Raw genomic sequence first — 20,747 nt, 5'->3', positions numbered from 1 at the left:
GGCAGCTTCCAGCACAGCACACAGAGGCTGTTCTGTGTATCCACGCACACGTCTTCTATAATAAACCCGATGTTTATTCCTGTTTTCAGTAGTCGAGTCAGATTCATTGGTCGGCTGGAAGAAATTGGCCGATGTGAGTATTTCACCGATATATCAGAATCTGTGTTTACGTTTGCTGAAAAGAAAACGGATATTTTTACAGAATTAATAATGCTTAAAAGAAAAGATAAAATTGTACCTACGTTGAGCCTCAATTTAATTTCTTTGTCATGAAAGTTGAATGAAAACCACCTTTTTTTTAATCCATATATATGACTTGATATATCGGTGTCTGAAATTGAATAACCCCTAATATCGGTTGGGCGATATCGATCTTCCTCACTGGTTTCATACCGTATTAAAACACACGGAAGAGAAGCGTCTGGCATTGAACGAGAAATTCAGGTTTACTGTGCATATCGTGGGAGCCGAATTAAAAGGTTATTCAGGATTCCTTGAGGTGCAGTGATGAATCACACAATACTTTTAGCAAAGGTTGAGCTGAGGTTCTACTTTTTAGAATCCCTCCAACTGCAGCTCAGGGGCCAGCGGTAACGGGACAAGCTGGGGGACACAAGTAACAGAAATCATCTCATTTCGGTTCGGCCTTCGGTCCAAAACAAAGATCTGAGTCAAGCCCAAAGAAAATGCAGAGAACATCCCCTCCAGCAGTTTTCTTTTTGTTTTTGAAACATCGTGGATCAGGTGGATTAAGATGGATCACCTCTTTATTCCAGGTGGCGTTAAAGGATAGAGGGTTCCTACAGCACAGAGCACGTGGTCAGTGGGAGGATGTCGCTCAGTAAATGTACACCTCCCTCATTTTTTAGACTTTAAGTGTTGACAGTCAAATCAGCTGTCCCTTTTCCCCCGGGGCTTTTCGGCGCCACACCTGCCGGAAAAAAACGAGGCTCCGGGCTCCAGGCGCTGCCGAGTGTTTGTGCTTCCCCGTGTGCAGCCGACTCCATCTTGCATATTTTCTGTTTCTCCTCAGGGTTTTTTTTCCGTCGCTGCTCCAATACTCCATCCTTCATCCTCCTGCTCGTTGGTCAGATGGGTTAATTTTGTATTTATCTTAAATTAGAATATTTCTGTCCCTCATGCAACGTTAAGGTATGATACAGTGTAATGTACAGAGCTGTGGCTGAAGGCAGGGCAGTGCTATTCCAAGTAGATGTCCTCTGTCGGGCACGATAACTGCACAAATTCCTTATAATACAACTGGAAGGCTTTCCTGCAAAACAGGAAACACGAGACAGTCAATTCTAAATATTCAAACATTCACTTCCTGTCGTCTTCTTCCTTATTTTTTGAGTTATTCAACTGAGAGAAGAGACATTGAATAAAATAAATAAAAAAAGGACAAGGACAGTCAATAGAGGCCAGTTAACAAATTAAATATATATATCATAATAATCCTATAATATATAAGGATATACAATAATAATTAGGTGGAGAGCATAAGGAAAAACGTTAAATATTGAATTATATTAATAATATGACCGCTGTTATAACAAGAATAATCTCATCATTACAAAAATATTCTTAAATGATGAAACACACAATAATTCTGAATAATAATCAGATTAAATAATAATTATAATAATAACAATAAATAATACAAATAATCTTAAATAAAACATATAATACTAATCCTCGTCTTGTTGCCACTAATTTGATTGTGCTGTATTGTTTGTTATTAATCATCAATAGCAATGCGTATGACTTATTTTATGTATCGATTCACTTATGAAATGAACTCTGGGCCAAAGGGTTCGTGTGTGGGTTTGTTGTGTTGCTGCTTTGCCTCAAACTGCTGCTAACTACACATTGTGACGCATGTGTTCTCTGACCCTCTGAATTTGACTTGTAAATAATGTAATGTATGTTTTGAAGCATGCAGCTGGATCAGACTCTAAACTTTATAACGATTGTTTTTTCCTGCTGCAAGATTTAATAATCTTTACCGGGATAATCTTCCAGGTAATGTTCTTGGCCAACCTGTAGGTTATGAACCTCCCAGACTGGATATTCATAAAGCGACTCACCCTACTGACTCGGCCAGGGGCTTCGTGGAGTTCTCAGACACAAACACGTGGCAGGCGAATCTCTGGTCTGCCGGATGTTTCGTGATGAATCCGAAATACCTGCGGAGGGTTCGGAGGACAAACCATGAAGGAGCTACACAGAAGTAGAATCCACACATTCAGCATCATCATCTCATTCCTTCCTACATCATTAAGTCCTGGGAATGATATTGATCAGCTGAGGTCTGTGTTTGACGTCAGGTAGATTGGTTGCTCTCAAGCACCACCTTGTGGTGAAAGGCTGAGAACATAACATTTTTCAGTCCAGTCTATATTTTCTGGGTTTGGGTTTTGACTTGTTTCGACCCCCTGACCGAACCCTTTGCTTCAGGCGCTCCACTTACTTGCTGTTTTTGGGGTGAAAGCCGCAGAAGGAGACGTTCTTTAACTGGAAGAAGTGGCTGCACTCATTACTCTGGGAAAACAACACAGAAAAACAAAATAAATAATAGGAGACAATTAATGTGAACAATGATTTTGAAAAAAATATTATTATCAATGGATCATTTACAGGCTCCCTTTAAGCCCAATGAGAGAAATTGTGATAGATGAATGTGGGCTGTAGAAATATAACGTGATTGATTTAATTGATTGATGGATGAGTTACTGGCAGCAGGGTTCTTAATATGTAAAGTGGCTCCTGTCAGTAATTACTCTAATATATATTTATTAATGCATTATGTTATATGCAGAATTTTAATGGTGGAAAAGTTTGTGGTAGACAAAACTAGCGGAAAATAGCAATACATCAGGAAAAGACGCTCACTAGGAAAAAAGTTGTATTCATATTTATAACTTTTAAAAACCGGTTAACAAATCATATTTATTTATTTTTAAGTTAAGAGGATCACTGTTCAATCAATGAAGTGAAGAAAAATAATTCAGTGATTCTGAAATGTTTGTGAAAAGTCTAAAAGTGCTCGATTTGGAAATTCACAAGTAAACATAGTTTTTTCCGCACTGTCCACTAGCAGCCACATGGGGGCGATATGCCACAATCGTTTTCAATGAACTTTGACTTAAACCCTAAAGAAACGACACATGGAAAAAGCGTCTTACTCGGTCACAAGCGTAATAATCCTCTTGAACTGCCAGTTTGACGCCTTTCACGCTGATCTCCAGGATGCAGGAGGACGGTGGGTTGTACTTCACTGTCATCCTTCTGTTGGTGGCAATCTGGAAAACACATTGAGAAGATCAACCCTCAAACATTGACAGCTCAAAACATTATTAAGAACCTTTTTTCATTTATATAAAATGGAAATAAAATGATATAATGAAGGTATGTTCATGTATGCATGTGATTGTGTCTTTTTATTTAAATGCACGTTTTCTGGACACGTCACACACTCAGATAGTTATTGTTTAGAAGAGTCAAAAGGGAAACATTACCATCAGGAGATCCTCTGACTCATTTAATTCACATCATGTCACATGTCTTTACATGTTTGTTATATTCTTAAATTCTTGATATTTTAAAAACCTTTCTGACTGAATTTTGCAGATAAACTCTGGTTTTTAATGAGTCTTTAACAGATCTACATCAATTTTGCATTGCTTTTCAACCTGTCCGACCTTCTTTCCAACAGTTTCATCTACTGACTTCACTCAGTTTGAGATCCTGTCAATTCTAAAAGGAACATAGAGAACCACTACATATTCTTATATATTTAGATATTTATATTTAAATAGTTTTCTGCTGTTTTTATATATATATACATTTTATATTTCATTGTACTATCCACTCCAGCAGCACAAGGACACTTTCCTACTGGACACTGACACAATCACATCATTGCATTCCATTCCTGTATCTGTAAATTTGTTCTCCGTGTGTGATTTATGTGATTTATGTTTGTATGTCAGTGATGTGTTAAGTGTACAAGCTACTGGATGATCTGAATTTCCCACGGGATTAATAAAGTATCCATCTATCTATCTCTCTATCTCTCTATCTAGAGCAAGAACACACATTCAGCACCGTCCTGCCATCACGATGATTTTTAAAGTTCTCATGTTAAGGTACAACGGCTGCATGAGGCGACTCTGCTATAGTTGTCAAATGATTTAAAAGCTAAAATATGCAAAAAAACACATTTATCAGTCTGGTACCTTCTGCATAGCGGCGCACAGAACATCATTTCCTTTGTGGTAGGGGACTTGGACCGAGCCCAGGAACTTCAGCCGGTATCTGTCCATCCACTCACTGCTCTTCACTGCACAGGAAGGACATTTAAATGATAACATAAGTCAGAGCCCATGAAAACACAATATAACAAAAATGATTTTACAATAATTTATTCAAGATACAAAATCCAGAGCGAATTTTTAAGAGAACTTTACGGAAAAAAACTCACGTTCCAGATACTTGTTGTCTAGTTGTTTATAGTTCAACTGTAAATTATCCAAAGTCTTTCGGTGTCGTTACCTTCGGTTCCTTTGAAGCTCTCCGTGTCCTTGGTCACTTCTATAGCATAGTAGGCCGGGAAGATCCCACGGGCACCAGTTCGCATGTTGTAGCCCTCGTACCAGTAATCCTCCGCCTGGACCTCCACCAGCAGCGGGTCGTCCACCTCCAGCTCCAACTCGTCCTCGTGGCGAGGGACAAATCTGTGGAGGACAAATTCGGTTATGCAGCTGAAACTGTAGAGACGCAATAACGTCTCTCAGGTTCTGTCCGCCGGGATGTCCGGTTCATTTTCAAAGTAAAAGCCCGAAGAAGCGACTCAAATTTATGAGTCGTTCACAAAACTGTAATAAGCTTTAATTCACTTTTGATTTCAACAGCAACCAAGTTTTAAAGGAACTAAACCATACACAAGAATCTTCAGACACTGTGATAATAATAATTCTCTTTTCTCTTCATTTGTGTCTGAGTCTGTATTTGACTGAACAACAAACTAATGGATTGAATGGAGGAAAGTCAAAAGTCTCTTAATATGACCTGAAACTATCATGTGACCAAGAGAATAGCTTGCTGCTGCAGTAAGAGACATATCAGAGACATAAGAGACGCAATACACTGTATGAAGATGGACATGACGGCTCATATAAGTGAAGACAATTCCTCTCTTGATCGCCCCCTGGTGGTCGGGCCTAAAGGTCACGAACACTACTGCCGCCTCCACGTGAAAGATTTGTGTTTTAATAAATAATCACGACTCTGCACTCTGATCAAATGTGCAAGCTCCAGGATATTATGGTTTCATTCTTGTATGACCAGTCTACTATGCAAAGATAGAAACCCACGTTATCAAAGGCCAACTGTACCCCCCCCCCCCCCCCCCCCGCTTTCAGCCATGCATTGATAACATCAAGCATCATCACATGATCTGTTCATGCACTGAGATGCTGCCATTCACATGACTGCCCAGCGGAGGCTCCTCCCCTCCTCCACTGTGCATGTGTCCGCCCCCGAGGTTATCGAACAACATCTGTAAGTCTGTGATGACAGCTGGAGTCTGTCTGCTGCTGTGGACACATAGAGCAAGTTTGTGTTTCCTGCTCCGAAAACAATTTTAGTTTTGCAGTTGAAGGACATGTTTAAAGTTGGTTGAGTATTAAAGTCGTCCTCTATGACCCTGGAGACATTATCTAAACTTCTTATTTAAAACATCTGTGGTGTTTTATCAATACGTCGGCTCTAAATAGCCATGAGCTGTGTTTTGGTTTTGTTTCTTTGAATAAGTATCATATGAAAAAGGATATTTGCTTAACTTGTTCTACCTCACACTGTGCGAGCATGGCCTGGAGTCATGTTATTTGATTTAGTGTGCACTTAAGGACGATGATGATGATGATGATGATGATGATGATGATGATGATGATGATGATGATGGGGGAGCTCTTCCTCACCTGTACACGGCTCTGTGGCTCTGGTCCTTCTCCTCGCCGTTTATGACACACGAGTATAAACCAAAGGACTCTGCACCTTCAACGCCAAGAAGAAGAAAAGTCATTCAACAAACAGAAAACACAACCGAGGCCCACGGTGTTCACTCTGGCGCTCGCATGGATTCCCTACGACCAATGAATCACACTTTAATAAGCGTGTCACAGCTCAGCCTTGTGTATTTCTATCTACTTTCCCAAAGGAGACATCAGTTATTTAGATGAGCTTGCTGTGGTGTTTCTAATGAGTCTGTAAAAAACATGGACGGCGTCCAAGTGGACAACAATAGAGGACCATTAGAGGAAATGACCACACAAATCCCTCTGTGTCTCTTAAATGAATCCTCTCTTTATAAACAGCGTCATGTGGGTCGGTCCATGACTCAGATTGGTGACAAAAGGGCTAATGAAGGTAAATCCTCCACCTCAGGACCGTCGTCCTCTTTCTTTTCCACTGGGAGAGAATCTATAGATTGTGGGAAAGCTGCAGAACTGGAAACTGGCAGATTGAAGCCGTCGCTCAAAGCACATCGAGCGGCAGAGTTCATTCAAAGTCTCCAGATGATGGGACTGACTCATCTTTCCTCCGGTGACAAAAGGGTTAACCCTAACCCTAACCCTAACTTGAACTGGGCGTCTTGGATTGTATGTCAATTTCAAGTCAAAGTTAAAATTGTTACAGGTGCTAAAGTTGAAAAAATGACAAGTTGTGGGAGTCAGAAAGAAATGAACACTCACTAGACACCAGTCCTCTCCTCGCGACTGCATTTATCCATATACTAGCTCAAACTGTGGCTCAGTTGCATTATGGGTAATGCCATGTTCAGACTACAGAATCTTTTGATCTCTGCAATTTCACCTCGATATTCAACCCATCTTCATCTTTGATTTGCTGTAGTGGTCGGCGATTAGTCAAGACACAAGAAATGTAGTTGCAGGCAAATTGTGCCTTTGAAAAGTTTTATTCATTTGTCTTTGATGTGGCGAATAAACCTTCAGCTGATTTAGCTTAGAAACAATATAGAAAAACTACATAATATATATAAAACCAGGTCCCTGCCTCAGTTCCTCTTAACACACATCGACTAACTTTGTTTTAATGCCCAGAAAAAGGCTCAGAACCTGTTTGTGAAAGTGATCACGTTTTTTTTTGCTCAGTGCTCCTGCCCCCCCGCTGGTCATTTTAATGTCCAGCTGTGTTTGTGCTCTGAACCCACTGCTGTCACTCTGCTGATAAAGATATTAACAAGGCAGAGATTCACAAGCTGAGCCGGGAGACACGGCCTCAATTAGTGCAACTTTCAAGTAAATCACATTCTGAAAAGAGTTTATATTCATCTTAAGAAGATATTATTATCTCTCAGTAATAGTACCTTATTGCTCTGTAGACTTTTAATCATGATTTTAACCTTAAATTTGTACTATTTTACGAATTCAAACCTCAATCAGACCTACAGTCCCAGTGTCCAGTCATGTGGATGAAGGTCTGAGCTGTACAGGTCTGTTCCAGCTCATGAGAATCTCTGGACTCATCATCAGCCGCGTCACTTTAATCCTTTTCCACCAAGCTGCCAATTCCTCCAGACAGGACTCAGTGCTGAGTGACTGTGTGTTCACAGGGACGTGCACAGAGCAGCCGGCTCTGTTTCACACAACGTTTCATGGGAACTGCAGATTTGTATTCTGATAATGAAATAGAATCAAGCCTACGACCTGGATGACTGAGGAATCTTCTGAAGTGATGGATCGCACCATCTCTTCGAAAAAATACATTATTCTCTTGTTCAAGCTAACAAACTATGCATCTCTCTCTCTCTCTCTCTCTCTTTCCCTCGCTCGGCCTCTTTTATTGTTAGTTAATTATGGTTAGAAATCAAAGATTGCATGTTAAATATTACTTTTGATGAAGTTTCGTGTATTCTGCTGCTTTGCATTCGATCAATCTCACTAAAAGCTTTTGTTGTCTTGGAATAGTTCATTGTGTTACATTATCATCTAATTCCAGCAGAATCAACACATGACCAAAACATTTTCACCTCCACCTCTAAAAATATGTGACAATCTCAATTTATGAATATTTCATTTAAACTAAACCCTTAGTGTTAGAGTTAAACAGCCTTAACACAAAGAACAACCCATCAAACCCTAATGGAAATAACTTACTGGAGGAGCTGGAGCGTCCGTTCATGAAGACATTGAGGAACTTCTTGGAGAAGTGCAGGTCGGCCTCAGGTGTGGAGTCTTCAGAGAGACGAGCGGTGGCCTCTCTCCTGACTCCTCCCATCTGAGCCCCGTCCTCCTCGTCCTCCTCGTCCTCTTCGTCCTCCTCGTCCTCCTCGTACTCCTCGCCGATGGCCGACTCGTAGGGCGAGGAGACGCAGTTGTCGTAGATGGTGGCCGTGTCGCTGTCGTCACTGTAGCCTTGGTAGCACTGACGGAGACTGACCAGCTCCAGCTGAGCGTGCTCGTCCACCACCAGCGTGTATTTGACTGAGTCATACGAAAGGCCGCTGGCCTCCGAGCTCATGGAAGTCCTTGGCGGGGCAGATCTGCCACCGCCTCCTCCTTTTCCTACGCGCTTCCTCATTCTCCCGTCCATTATTATCCTGTCCACGTCCTCGTCCTCTCCACAGTAGCTTTCATCTGTGGCGTCCACATATTCCACCGAGGACCCTGCTCTCAGCACAGCCCCGGCCCCCGTCCCTGCCCCCTTCAAGCTGAGGTCCAGGGCGAGGGAGGAGCGAGCTGAGAGAGCCATGCTGGGCGGCGTGATGAGGGACTCTACACAGGACGCATACGAGGGGGGGGGGACGTAGACCTCGTCCTCCTCGTAGATGGAGGGGTTTGTCCGATCTGGGAGGGGCTGGTAGGGAGGCGGGCCCTCAGTGTCTGAGCTGATGGACATACGGCCCTGCTCGGTCTGCTGGGAGAGATAAGGCCGGTCCTGAGTGGTCGGCGGTTCTAGAGATTCGTCAGAACGCTGCACAGGAGTCAGATAGATCTCCTCCGTGGGCTCCACGTGAACCTCCGTGTGGTAGCGGATCCTCTCCCGGTGGTTCCCAGTTCCATCGACCTTCCCTGCAGGATACAGGGGAGCCGGGGTGTAGTTCTGCGGTGGCGGGGGAGCCGGTGGCTTCTCCTGCAGTTTGGAGCGCGTCACCGCGGCCGTGGTGGAGCCGTGCGAGTGTCCGGAGCCGTGTCTGCAGGGCCCGTCGGTGGAGGTCCCCCGGTCTTTGGTCTGTGCTCCGCCGCCCTGCACCTTGTCCTCGTCGCTCAGACAGCTGTGCTCGTGCGGGGGGGTGAGCTCACCTAGAGAGGGGGCGGGCGCAGACAACAACACGCACACGGCCGCACAAACACACAGGCACACACAGAGGCCAGACACGCACACGGAGTAAGCATACATGATGCAGGGACGCAGACATGACCGACAGGCAAACGCAGGAGCAGACGCGAAGGCCGGCATGGCAGCGAATGCACAGGGATGAAGCAAAGCACAAACAGGAAGATGATTAGGTAACAGAAGTGAGGATTACGCAGCTAAATCCTCATTACTCATCAAATTCAGGGCGCAGCCAGGAGAAGGTGATTGAAGCGTTATGTCATAATCCGGTGCCGGGTAATCCAGGCATGATGTATTCACTTGGGGAGGATGACGTCAGAAAATACAGGAAAACAAAACGACACGTGAGTTCTCTATGTTTTATTATTTATAGAATTTATGGAGCAGAATGGCTAGTTTAAAATTAAAGTTTGGCATTTTGAAAATATTTGAACATTCAACAATAACGATATTGTGTCTGTGATCCTTTGTCTGTGGGTCTGTGTGATGTCAGTTGCTAATCTGCATGTGAATACTAACAGTTGTGTTTATTATTTAATCGGTTTCACCACAGTCTGGTGGAAAGCTTGAATTTATGGCTCCTCTGAATTAGATGAATTTCCAGAAAAGGCCTTTGAAACATTCTTAAGTCAAGTTACTCAACGCTTCTTTTTATATATTGTATTATAATGCACATGTAGGTTTTTTTTTACAAATATTTTACTACTTTACTCATGCCTTTAATTTGTTTTTATTTGTATTTATTGTTATTGTCTCGGTCTTCATATATTTATGTTCTTAGCTGGAGCGACTTGCATAGTTGGATTACCTGATTACATCCTCTATTGATGTATAAATTCAATCTTATAATTAAATATATTTAAATGAACTTAATTAAGTTAATTAATTAAGTAAATTTTGGATCAACATTTGGCTGCAGAGTGGATTCTGGGAATATTCCCATTCTGCCTTCTACCACCACGACTTGAATGAAGCACGAGGGAAGTTGATTATGTTATTATGATATATATAATTTTTTTCGGGGTTTTTTCGCAGTGTTTCTTCAGATATTTGAGAATATAAGTAATTTATCACTTTTTCCCGCAGCGTTGAGTCATTAGCAGTGAGTTTGGTTGGTTGGTCCCCCCCCCCCCCCCCCACATGCCGCTCTGAAAAGAGCTGTTACAATGAGCCACGACAGCTCCCGGCTGGCTAAGCCCCAAGCTGGATAACACACACACAGACACACACACACACACACACACACGCACACAATATACCATTGCCTCAGCTAGCTACACTTAGCCCAGCATAGCTAATCCAAGCTTTAACACTGTCCCCTGGGGATCAGAGACACAGACGTCCTGCCAGGATCAATGCAAATCACATGCACACGTTCAGCTGCCGTGTTGGTAGCACAAGGATGAATAGTGTCTATAATAATAATAATATCTGTGCACATCTTAGGTGTCAATAAAAATAAATAACTGACAACTCAACTGAAACGTGTGTTTTGTGGAGAGAGAAAGGAAAACTCACCTGGTTTCAGAGGCGACGAGGAGCCGGACACCTTCTCCTGCCAACTGTACTTCTTCCCGAAGGAGTTGTTGTTTAACGTGTCCTGTGGAGATGCAGAGGAAGAAAGAGAGGAGGAGGAGGAGGAGGAGGAGGTGGAGGAGGAGAAGAAGGGAGTTGTGGGAAAGGAAAACAGACGGAGTAAAGAGAGGAAAAGAGCGACAGAGAGGAGAGGGAGGTTTGGTCAGTGAGTTCTGGATCCTGACGCTCAATGTACACAACTTTTTGTCCCCGGTCTCTCTCGCTCCCTGTCTCTTTCTATCAGTTTACACACACACACACACACACACAACACACACACACACACACACACACACACACACACACACACACACACACACACACACACACACACACAGAGAGACACACAGACACACATACACACACACACACAAAGCTTTCATTCATTTGAATGAGCAGGGATTCTTTTGTCCGTGCTCCGTGGTGTGCATTTAAAGGGGAACTAGACCTTTTACCCAAGCGACTGGGAAACACACACAAACGCACGGACAGACGCACACACACACACACACACACCCACACCCACAAACACACACTCACACAGTCTCTCTGCTGTTTTGGGAAGTTGTCGGGGAAGATCATTCTCTGGAAACTACGACACAAACTTCCTTTTCCTTCATTTCACGTCTCATTTTAAAAATGTAAGTTCACAAAACTGTCTGACTTTCATTCAGATTTTTTGAAATATAGAAAATCAAGAAAAAAACACAATAAAAACCTTTGATTGGCTGCCCTTCACTTGTTCAGAGTTGTAGAAGAGTACGATCAGTGTGAGAGGGAGTGATCATCGGGGGAGGTCACGCCCACTCCTGACCACACCCAGTCAGAGGAGGAGGAGACTTGAAAAGTTCAACCAGTAACATTTGTCTCCAGCCTCGTCCCCTCTTCATCACATGATCAAAACTTTAACTTTAACTAGAATGTTAAAGCAAACCTCAGAGACACACAAGGTTCAGCAGAGGGACGTTTAACAGATGGAAGGAGAACTGGAAACTCCTGTGAAGACGACGTGTTGTCCAGAATAAGATTGTGTGTGTGTGTGTGTGTGTGTGTTCCCCCCCCCCCCCCACCACCCCCCCAGTCCGCCCACTGCATGACTCACATTACAGTTACAGGCGAAGACAGAGCTGTTGCCACGGTAACGCATGCATTAGAAGGTGGGAGACAGCAGCACCAGTAAGGAGTGTGTGTGTGTGTGTGTGTGTGTGTGTGTGTGTGTGTGTGCTTGTGTGTGACTAAGATCTAGTGGGATTGACTGATAACTCATGACTATTTCAACAACACATCCAAATTTGTCTGTAGGCCTCACACACGCACACACACACCGACCCACACAGACACACATGAATGGAAAAAAAAAATGACTCCCCCAGCCAGTGCAGTTTCTGTGTTAATATTTCTTACTTAACCCTTTTCATATAAAACTAGGATACGTGACCTTTTGACCTTTAAGTACCAAAATGGTACCGGTTCATCTTTGAGTCAAAGTGAATGTTTGAACCAAATTTGATGACATTCCCTCGAGCCGATCTTAAGATGATCGCTTTCAAGAAACAACATCAACATACTTTGTGAGACCATCCTGGCCTTGACCTTTGACCTTTGTCATTCTTGAGATATCATCGTGTTCACGGGATCGGGACGGAGAGACAAGCTGAAGACATAGCGCCTCCGGCCTCAGGCTGTCCCCGGCGTGGAGCCATAACAATATGAACTATTTACCAACTGAGAGTCAAGTATAAGAGTTTTGATTCTGTCCCGAGTATATTTAACTCTACTTCTGCTAAAACACCGAAAATATAACTGTAAAAAGTTGCTGTTTGAAATCATCCTTGCGGTATTTTGACCAAAATATGTTAAAGACATTTCATTAAGACCCAAAGGAACAATATCATCTGTGATAAAATGGGTTTATATGTCACCTTTAAATAAAGTTTAGTTAATCTTAAGATTGTTTCAAAAATCGGATTGAATTTGTGTTCATTAAAAGATAAGAGTGAAGAGCTGAAATAGTTTGAAATAGTGCTTTTTAAATAATGACTTATTATTTTCCTGGCACAAAAGGGTGAATGAATAACAACAAAAACTAAATAAACAAAATATCGATATCGGCTATTGGCCAAGAATTTCCATATCGGTGCATCCCTATTTAAAACGTCTTCTTCTCCTGACTCACAGTCGCCTCCAGTCCTTTAAAAGTAACAGAGAGTTTGTGTGGTACAGTTAATCCAGGGGTTATAGATGCCTTCCTTCATGTGGATTATCTCCAGGAGTTTATCAGATTACAAATTGGTTTGTGTGTAATTCTGGCAAATAATGACAACACAATGCAAAGTAATAATTTAGATCTGGGAGCATGAGGCAAGAACAAGAAAAGACTGAATCACACAATTTGGCAACTTGTTTACGTTTGAATCAGAAAGTCGATTTGTGTCATAACCTTCTGATATTTCTATCATTTTTAGTTTTTATCTCAAAGCATTTGGTTATTATGGGATGTTTTTATCCTGCAGTCAGTGAAAGATGGAAGCAAATATTTAAACCCCCTTCCATTATTTTTTATATGACTTAAGGGTGTATTGTGTCCCACACACAAACACACACACGCACACAAACACACACTTGAACATAAGGAGCGTGCTGCAGCCAGATGAGAGATTAGACTCAGATTAGGAATCCTCCCTGAGATAAATATCTGTGGAATCATTCTACTTCAGCTGAGACGATCTGAGAAATAAAACGAGCCGCCTGACCACAGATCAGTTATTTTCTCTTCAAAAACAGGTTTAAAGAATATCTACTGTCTCATCTTTTTTAATTCTCTGGCACAGACGCTGGCTCCTGGCAAATAGTTGCATCTAAAAATAAAGTGTCACGCCTCTAACCTTGACTCATATTCAAACGATGCAGAGCTAACTGCACGTTCTGCATCTCCACTGATCCACTGACCTGGAAACAGTCAGCCAGTGTGTTTGTCCCTTTCTGCTCTTTGTAGTTCTCAGTCTGAGTTAAACTGTCATCAGCCCTCGAGCAGCTCATCTCAACCCACGCACCTCCGGACTTAACCTGCAGTCTCCGTTTGTTAGAGCTCGTAAAGCTGCAGCAGTGTCTCAAGTGTTGTTGTGCAAGGTAAACAAGTCAATTTGTGTATTTCAGGATTAGAACTAAATCAATTAACTTACTCGAATATCATCATAAGATCATAAAACCTTATTTTTATGTGTCAAACTCTGAAACAGAACAGATATGATTGACATCATTTTAAACCAAAGCTTTTTAGTCGTCGCTGAAACTTTGAAACTAATTATTAAAAGATCACAGTCACAACAAACAGTCAAATTAATACCACGAACATTTAAACCTCTGCACATACAAAATGATCCCAGATCTGCTGCTGGTGGATGGTATGTAAATGAGATTGTGTTGCTTCACGTCTTAAAGGTTCATCCAAAGGTCAATTTCAGGAAGATTTCACTCAAATAACAATGGGAGATTTATAATCTGATTTGTGTGTGTGTGTGTGTGTGTGTGTGTGTGTGTGTGTGTGTGTGTGTGTGTGTGTGTGTGCGAAAAAGGTGCCATGCAGGAGACATGAAGAGTCTCTGAGAACAAATGTTTCAAAGCAATTATTTCCTTTATGCTTTCCAGTTCTGACAGCTTACACACGCACACACACACGCACACGCGCACACACACACACACGCACACACACACACACACACACACACACACATAGAACATAGGCACCACAGCGAGTACAGTGGGCTTGTTTCCACCTCATAAGCAGAGACACGTATAGTGCTGCATGGGTTGATCATGTTGACAGGGTGCATTGTGGGGGAGGGTGTATGTGTGTGTGTGTGTGTGTGTGTGTATTGAGTCACTATCCTATATATTACTATATACATTGCATAACTAGTATCACCATGTAGGTGCTCTTACATCCCTGTGGAACCTGGCTCTTATGAATTCAAACATTTTCTCAGATACATAATCGTATAAATTAGCAGGAAATGAAGATATAATTAATTTCACTTGTTGTTTCCTTGAGTTTATAATTTAACGCACTGGAATGACTCTGCAGCTTTAAAGACGTTTCTCACTTTCATCAGTGCAGCGGCTGTTTTGACCGAACGTGTCACGATAAACCTTCTGGATCCAGAACCAAACACCGGACAGACAACTGGACATCCTGCCAGCTGAAGAGACAGAGACTGTCCTCGGGGGTCGAGACAGAGACGACGCTGAGAGGGACGATCGATCTTCCCTCTGGAGACGTCACAGCAGAGGAATGCTAATGTCGGGGGTGCTAATAATCCTTCACTTCATTAACTGGCGGCTCACGTCTGTTGCTGTGCGGGACTTTGTTGAGGGAATCCCATCAACGGTGGACGCAATGATAACATCTGATAGAAGCCGTAATGATTCTTTAGAGGTTTGTCGTTTAGTGAAATATATTTAGTTTGAACCATAGACTGTTTATAAAGATGGACGACATGGTGTCGAGGTTTCATCGATACGCAAGCTCGACAAATCGCCAGTCAGTCTCAGCGGCCAATCAGGATCCTTCATACCGCTTTTATATCTTCAAATAAACCAATCGAAACCAAACTTACCAGAAAAATCAATATGTGATATTCTATGTGATGCAGAAGGCTGGGTTTATGACCTATACTGCAGCCAGCCACCAGGGGGTTGAAGGTTCAGGTCACAAAGCCCTTAATGAGGAAGTCAGGTGACTAAATCTTCAGACTGTTTGTTTCCACTTGTCTGTGGACGACACAATCGTTCTCTAGTCTTAAACTTATTTTTTTAACCCGAACAACAACATTTCCCGAAACCTTAACCTAAACAAAACTTAGACAAAGTGTTCTCACATTAACAAACTGATTCATTGGATTATTTATAGCTCCAGACAAACATTGTCATCCTGCTGATCACAGATGATAAATGTGTGTCGTTCATTACAAAAAAATACACAGAATCACACACACTGCTGCGTCATCAACACCCACAAGCATGAGCATGTGTGTTTGGGTGAGGCGGTGCGTGACAGTGCAGGTATGAGTGTGTCTATACTTATGAGGACACTGTGCATTCTGTCGCTATGCATAAAGTTTACCAAGACCTTATTGTGTTAAGCTAGAAAGAACCTTTCAAGACAAAATGAAAGGTTCTTTTCATTTTGTGAAAAGAACCACAAAATGGTTCTTTTCACACACACACACAGACACACACACAAACAAACACACACACACACACAGAGAGTCACAAGCTGGGGCAGCACTGGAACACACACAGAGACGGGCACCGATTTGTTCGTGACAACTGAGGCTATTGTTCGGTCCAGTAAACAAATCCTGTCAGAGGAGGACTGGTGATGAATCCAGTGGTGATGTCACGCAGGTCGTCCAATCACGACCCCCCATTTGTAAATCTCATATTTTGTGAGTTAAATCTCCTTCAGTGAAACATTCCACTCCACTCCCACTGGATGTCGATACATTTTCATCCCTGTGTGTCTGTGTGTGTGTCTGTGTTTGTGTGTGTGCATGTGTGTGTGTGTGTGTAAGATCAATTGAGGCTTTACCTGTGTGCGTGGCACGATTGGAAAGAGGTTAAGGGTCGTAGGTCTCTTGGGCCGGTAGGTGTCCATGGTCACAGGCGCTGCAGGGTCCTTGGTGGCCGGCGGGGGGGCGATGGCGGACGCCTTCAATGTCTCCTGATCGCCGCGGAAGCCCTCAGCACCGTCTATGAGGTCCAAATGAAGCATCTCTGCCTGGAGGTGGCCGACGGCGCCCAGCTCTGCCCTCACCGACGTGTGATTGGTTCCTCGCCTCACATGGCCCTGCAGGGATTGGAGGAGACTCTCCGTCAGTCGAGGCGGTGAGAGAGAGAGAGGGAGAGAGAGAGGGAGAGGGAGAGGGAGAGGGAGAGAGAGAGAGAGGGAGAGAGTGGATGTGATGTGGAAGGGATGAGGAGACTGAGCCGGCCAATTAGAAGCAGCTCTGTCTCTACAGGCTGTAACACTGTCACTGCCGACACTGAGCAGCTTAGAGCCGAGTCGGAGAGGAGCCTCAGCTCATGACAACATGTCCCCCCCCGACGGTACATGAGAGCGTGGACGTGGTCCGATCGGTTCAGGGTCACAGGGCTTCTCCCATTCCAGCCTCTTTAGATCAGGGTTTATTATCTAGAGAAGCGATCGAGCCTTTTTTTAACGACATATAAACACAGACCACAGGATCTGAAGCAGAGATTTGCTGTTTTTCAGTTTTATCGAGGAAGTATTGAAAGCTGTGTCAATCATATATGTGTTTATTAACGTGTTTCTGGTTATTTCCAGCCAGAGATAGTTATGTGTTTTTGAGATAGCCTTGTTGACAGACGGGAAGCCACTGAGAGGATCCCTGCAGCTGCCACAGGACACAAGTAGTTTCATCAACGATAAGAGTCAACGAGGGCTTTTTCAAAACTAAGACGATGCAAATCCCCATACTTGAGAATAATAAATAGAAAATAAAGGATGATAATCTATATTTATCCTTCTTGTAATTGATTTTAAGTAAAAGTACACAATAAAACATCCTGGATATTTACTATACAGGATTTATACTATTTTTACCAATCTGTGACATGATGTTAGTCTAAATAAAATAAAATATATATATTAAATGTCCGACTTTGCCGATAACTTTCACACGTCAGAGAAGCTTTCTGTGAATGTGCTTCACCTCGACACTGACATGAACCCAAGTGACAGGAGAGATGGTAAGTCAGAGGCCAGTGGGCCAGTGCAACAGTCTGCTTTACTCACCATCACCGCAGACACACACACACACACACACACACACACACACACACACACACAGACACACACACAGACAAGAAACACTCTGACACTGAGTCACAGTTAAGCTTATTACTGTCTCCAGCTCCCTCTTTGCTGCACATAAACAAACCCCCCCCCCCCCAAAAAAAATGTCCATGTACACAACACATTAGTAACACACTGATCCAGGATGTCACATTCAATACTCCACTGGAGTCACTTTGACTTCTTAAGCCCAACAAGTCTTTAGATTATTTCATCAGACACGTTAAGAGGCTTTAACTTCCTGTTAAGAGTTTGCAAAGATTTGAATAATTTTAGCAAATTTGCTAAAAAGGTAATTTCCTGATGAAGCAAAATGCAAAACTGTGAACAAGCAGCTTTTCCAAAAACCCAACAATAAACCACCAACTCAATTAATTACACACCTTTATTTTCACATAATCTGTATTATGTTATTATATCTAGTCTTTTATCTTAGTGAGACAATACCTGATCATGTATCACCCTGTTCTTACAAATGAGTCAGATAATTGGGAAATGAATTAGAACTCATTTACCGGCAATGGGAAAAGATTCAATCAGCTTTTTTTTTGCAATGTGCTCCTTTAAGAGCAGATCCAGAGTCTGTCTCACCGTTGTGTAAACACTCAGCCGCCATGATAACCACATTCGCCACAGTCTGGATTATTTCCCAGGGGATAGAATCGCCGAGAGTTCAACAAGACTCCTTTTGAATTGACCTACATTTTCCAATCAATCAAATAACTAAAAATCATCTTTAGGAATAAAACCTTAAAGTATAAACCTTATATTGTCTTTATTTCAACATGCACACGCCTCCACGTTTGATGTGCATTGGCGAACGGATGCGTTATGAAGATAATTACATGTCTTTTCTTTGTGAAAGTAACATAGTGGGTATTAGCATGTGTGTGTGTGTGTGTGTGTGTGTGTGTGTGTGTGTGTGTGTGTGTGCTGCTGCAGATGGTGCAAGCGAACTCACAGGAGGGTGAATGGAATAGAGGTTAATCCGACCCCACCGGCTAAGTGTTGCCTTCAAGCACATTTGTATGCAGCAAGACGCCAATCGCAGATATTTGAAAGTCTCTCTCTATCTCTGTATGAAGAAAGAAAAGAGGATTGTGTGCGTGTGTGTGTGTGTGTGTGTGTGTGTGTGTACGTGTGTGTTTGTGTGAGAAGGGGTTGTGTCGTATCAGTCCCTTTGTATTGGGACTAAAATGGAAAGTGTGTGTAGCTGCTTTTCTATTCAGGGATCATCGTGCCTGAAAGTCCACATTTTTGGATTTAATACCAATAAAAAAAGTGTTGTCGCTTTTCAAATTTTTCTCCAAATGTAGTTTTTATTCAACAATGGTTTCAGGCTGACTTTGATGTCTGGTAACGTCAAGAAATATCACAGGACATATGTTAAACTTAAGGTAAATCTATGAAGCAGAGAAACCTTCTCTAGAAATTACGGAAATGAACAAAAGTCGATAATTTTCCGGATGGTTATGGTTCCTGCTATTTAAAACAAACAAATTCAAAAACATCTGCCCACTTGTTTATAGCTCCATCCATCTATCCATTCATTTACAAATCCATCCATCCATCCATCCATCCATCTGTCCGTCCATTCATAAAACAATCCATCCACCTGTTAATACCTCCAGCCATCTCTCAATGATCCATCCATCCATTTATCGCTCTCATTAAATCAAACCATCAATCAGCTGTAAATCTGTCAATTCATAAATCCATCTATCTATCAAGGATCTGTCCATTCATCATTTATCAGTCCATCTCTTTACATTACATGTCGATTGGGCCGATGCTTTTATCAACATCAAATATTCAACCCACTATCAATCCATCCATCCATCCTTCAATAATCCAACCATCCATCCATCCATCCTTCAATGATCCAACCATTCATCCATCATCACCCATAACTCCCTCTGTTTTCTGATGTGTTGTCAGAAGATGCTCCGCTCACACTTCTTTCATATCTGTTTTTGTAATAAAAAATACAACCACTCTCTTTTTCTTTCCCTTTTCCTCATCCTATTCTTCTTCCACCTAACTTTACACCTGCTGAAGATCAATATCTGCTCATAAAGACATTTTTTAACTGGCCCCCTTTTAAGAGAGCCTGGCCCTAGTTGCTAGGAGACAGGGGGCTCAGTGAGGATGAGGATGCTGAGGAGAAGCTGCAGTGACGCTTGTCTCTCGACCAATCAGAGCAGCCGGAGACGGGGAATCACACAGGCAACACGTAGACCACAACAACAACACAAGAAAAATGAAAATCACTCAAAACATGGAGTCAGAAAATAAGACTGTAATTTAAACAGTTTACAAATAAACACATTTAGAGAAAAGTCTTAACATCTGGTGTAAATGAATGTACACAGATGTGACATCAGATTCTTTGACAGAAAATATTGGAAAACGTTTTAAAACATAATATTCAGTGACAACATTCTGTTATTATATAAAACGTTGTCACATCTATAATGTGACAAACTACACTCAGCTCCACAGGCTTGTTTACCCTTTTCAAATTGTTGTGTTTTGGTTTTCCAGCTCAAACTGGTTTCAGGGAGCATTAAATAAAGCTTTGATAAACCCTCTATAATAATGGACACATAAATAATGTGTTGATCTTGTATTTAATGTGTGAAAAATAAATCAAACTATAAAGTCAGTCCCTGTCAGCTACATGTGTAACTGTCTTCTAACACAACGTGATAATTTTGACCTGTTCCACATTTTCTGCTGCCTGATTGTTACCAGTATTTTAACTGTGAATGAATCCACACAGACCAGGACAGAACATGTCACCAGTGGCTCCAGCTGATTCTGCTGATCAGTCCCAGTTTAGACCTGGTGCTGGTGTCTCTATGAATGATGCATGAATATGAGCAAACAGCTGAATATGATTAAACATCCTGTCTGCTGTTACCATGTGGATGAG

General features: G+C 42.2%; 1 protein-coding gene across 1 annotated transcript in view; it reads right to left on the bottom strand.

Annotated features, from left to right (window-relative positions):
• mapk8ip1b (mitogen-activated protein kinase 8 interacting protein 1b) overlaps window positions 1-20,747 on the bottom strand; it is a 28,168-nt gene continuing 7,421 nt past the window's right edge. Inside the window, exons 2-11 of the mRNA XM_053438048.1 lie at window positions 16,526-16,783; window positions 10,879-10,960; window positions 8,181-9,326; window positions 5,982-6,057; window positions 4,555-4,736; window positions 4,239-4,342; window positions 3,186-3,302; window positions 2,471-2,541; window positions 2,088-2,186; window positions 1-1,273 (exon numbers count right to left, since the gene is read on the bottom strand). Coding sequence (XP_053294023.1) covers window positions 1,201-1,273; window positions 2,088-2,186; window positions 2,471-2,541; window positions 3,186-3,302; window positions 4,239-4,342; window positions 4,555-4,736; window positions 5,982-6,057; window positions 8,181-9,326; window positions 10,879-10,960; window positions 16,526-16,783 — 2,208 coding nt within the window. The 3' untranslated portion in view covers window positions 1-1,200. The remainder of the gene's footprint in view (window positions 1,274-2,087; window positions 2,187-2,470; window positions 2,542-3,185; window positions 3,303-4,238; window positions 4,343-4,554; window positions 4,737-5,981; window positions 6,058-8,180; window positions 9,327-10,878; window positions 10,961-16,525; window positions 16,784-20,747) is intronic.

This window comes from Pleuronectes platessa, chromosome 1, assembly GCF_947347685.1.
Source record: "Pleuronectes platessa chromosome 1, fPlePla1.1, whole genome shotgun sequence".
Lineage (NCBI taxonomy): Eukaryota > Metazoa > Chordata > Actinopteri > Pleuronectiformes > Pleuronectidae > Pleuronectes > Pleuronectes platessa.
Note: the sequence above shows the minus strand (reverse complement) of the source record. Positions and strands in the feature narration are given on the sequence as shown.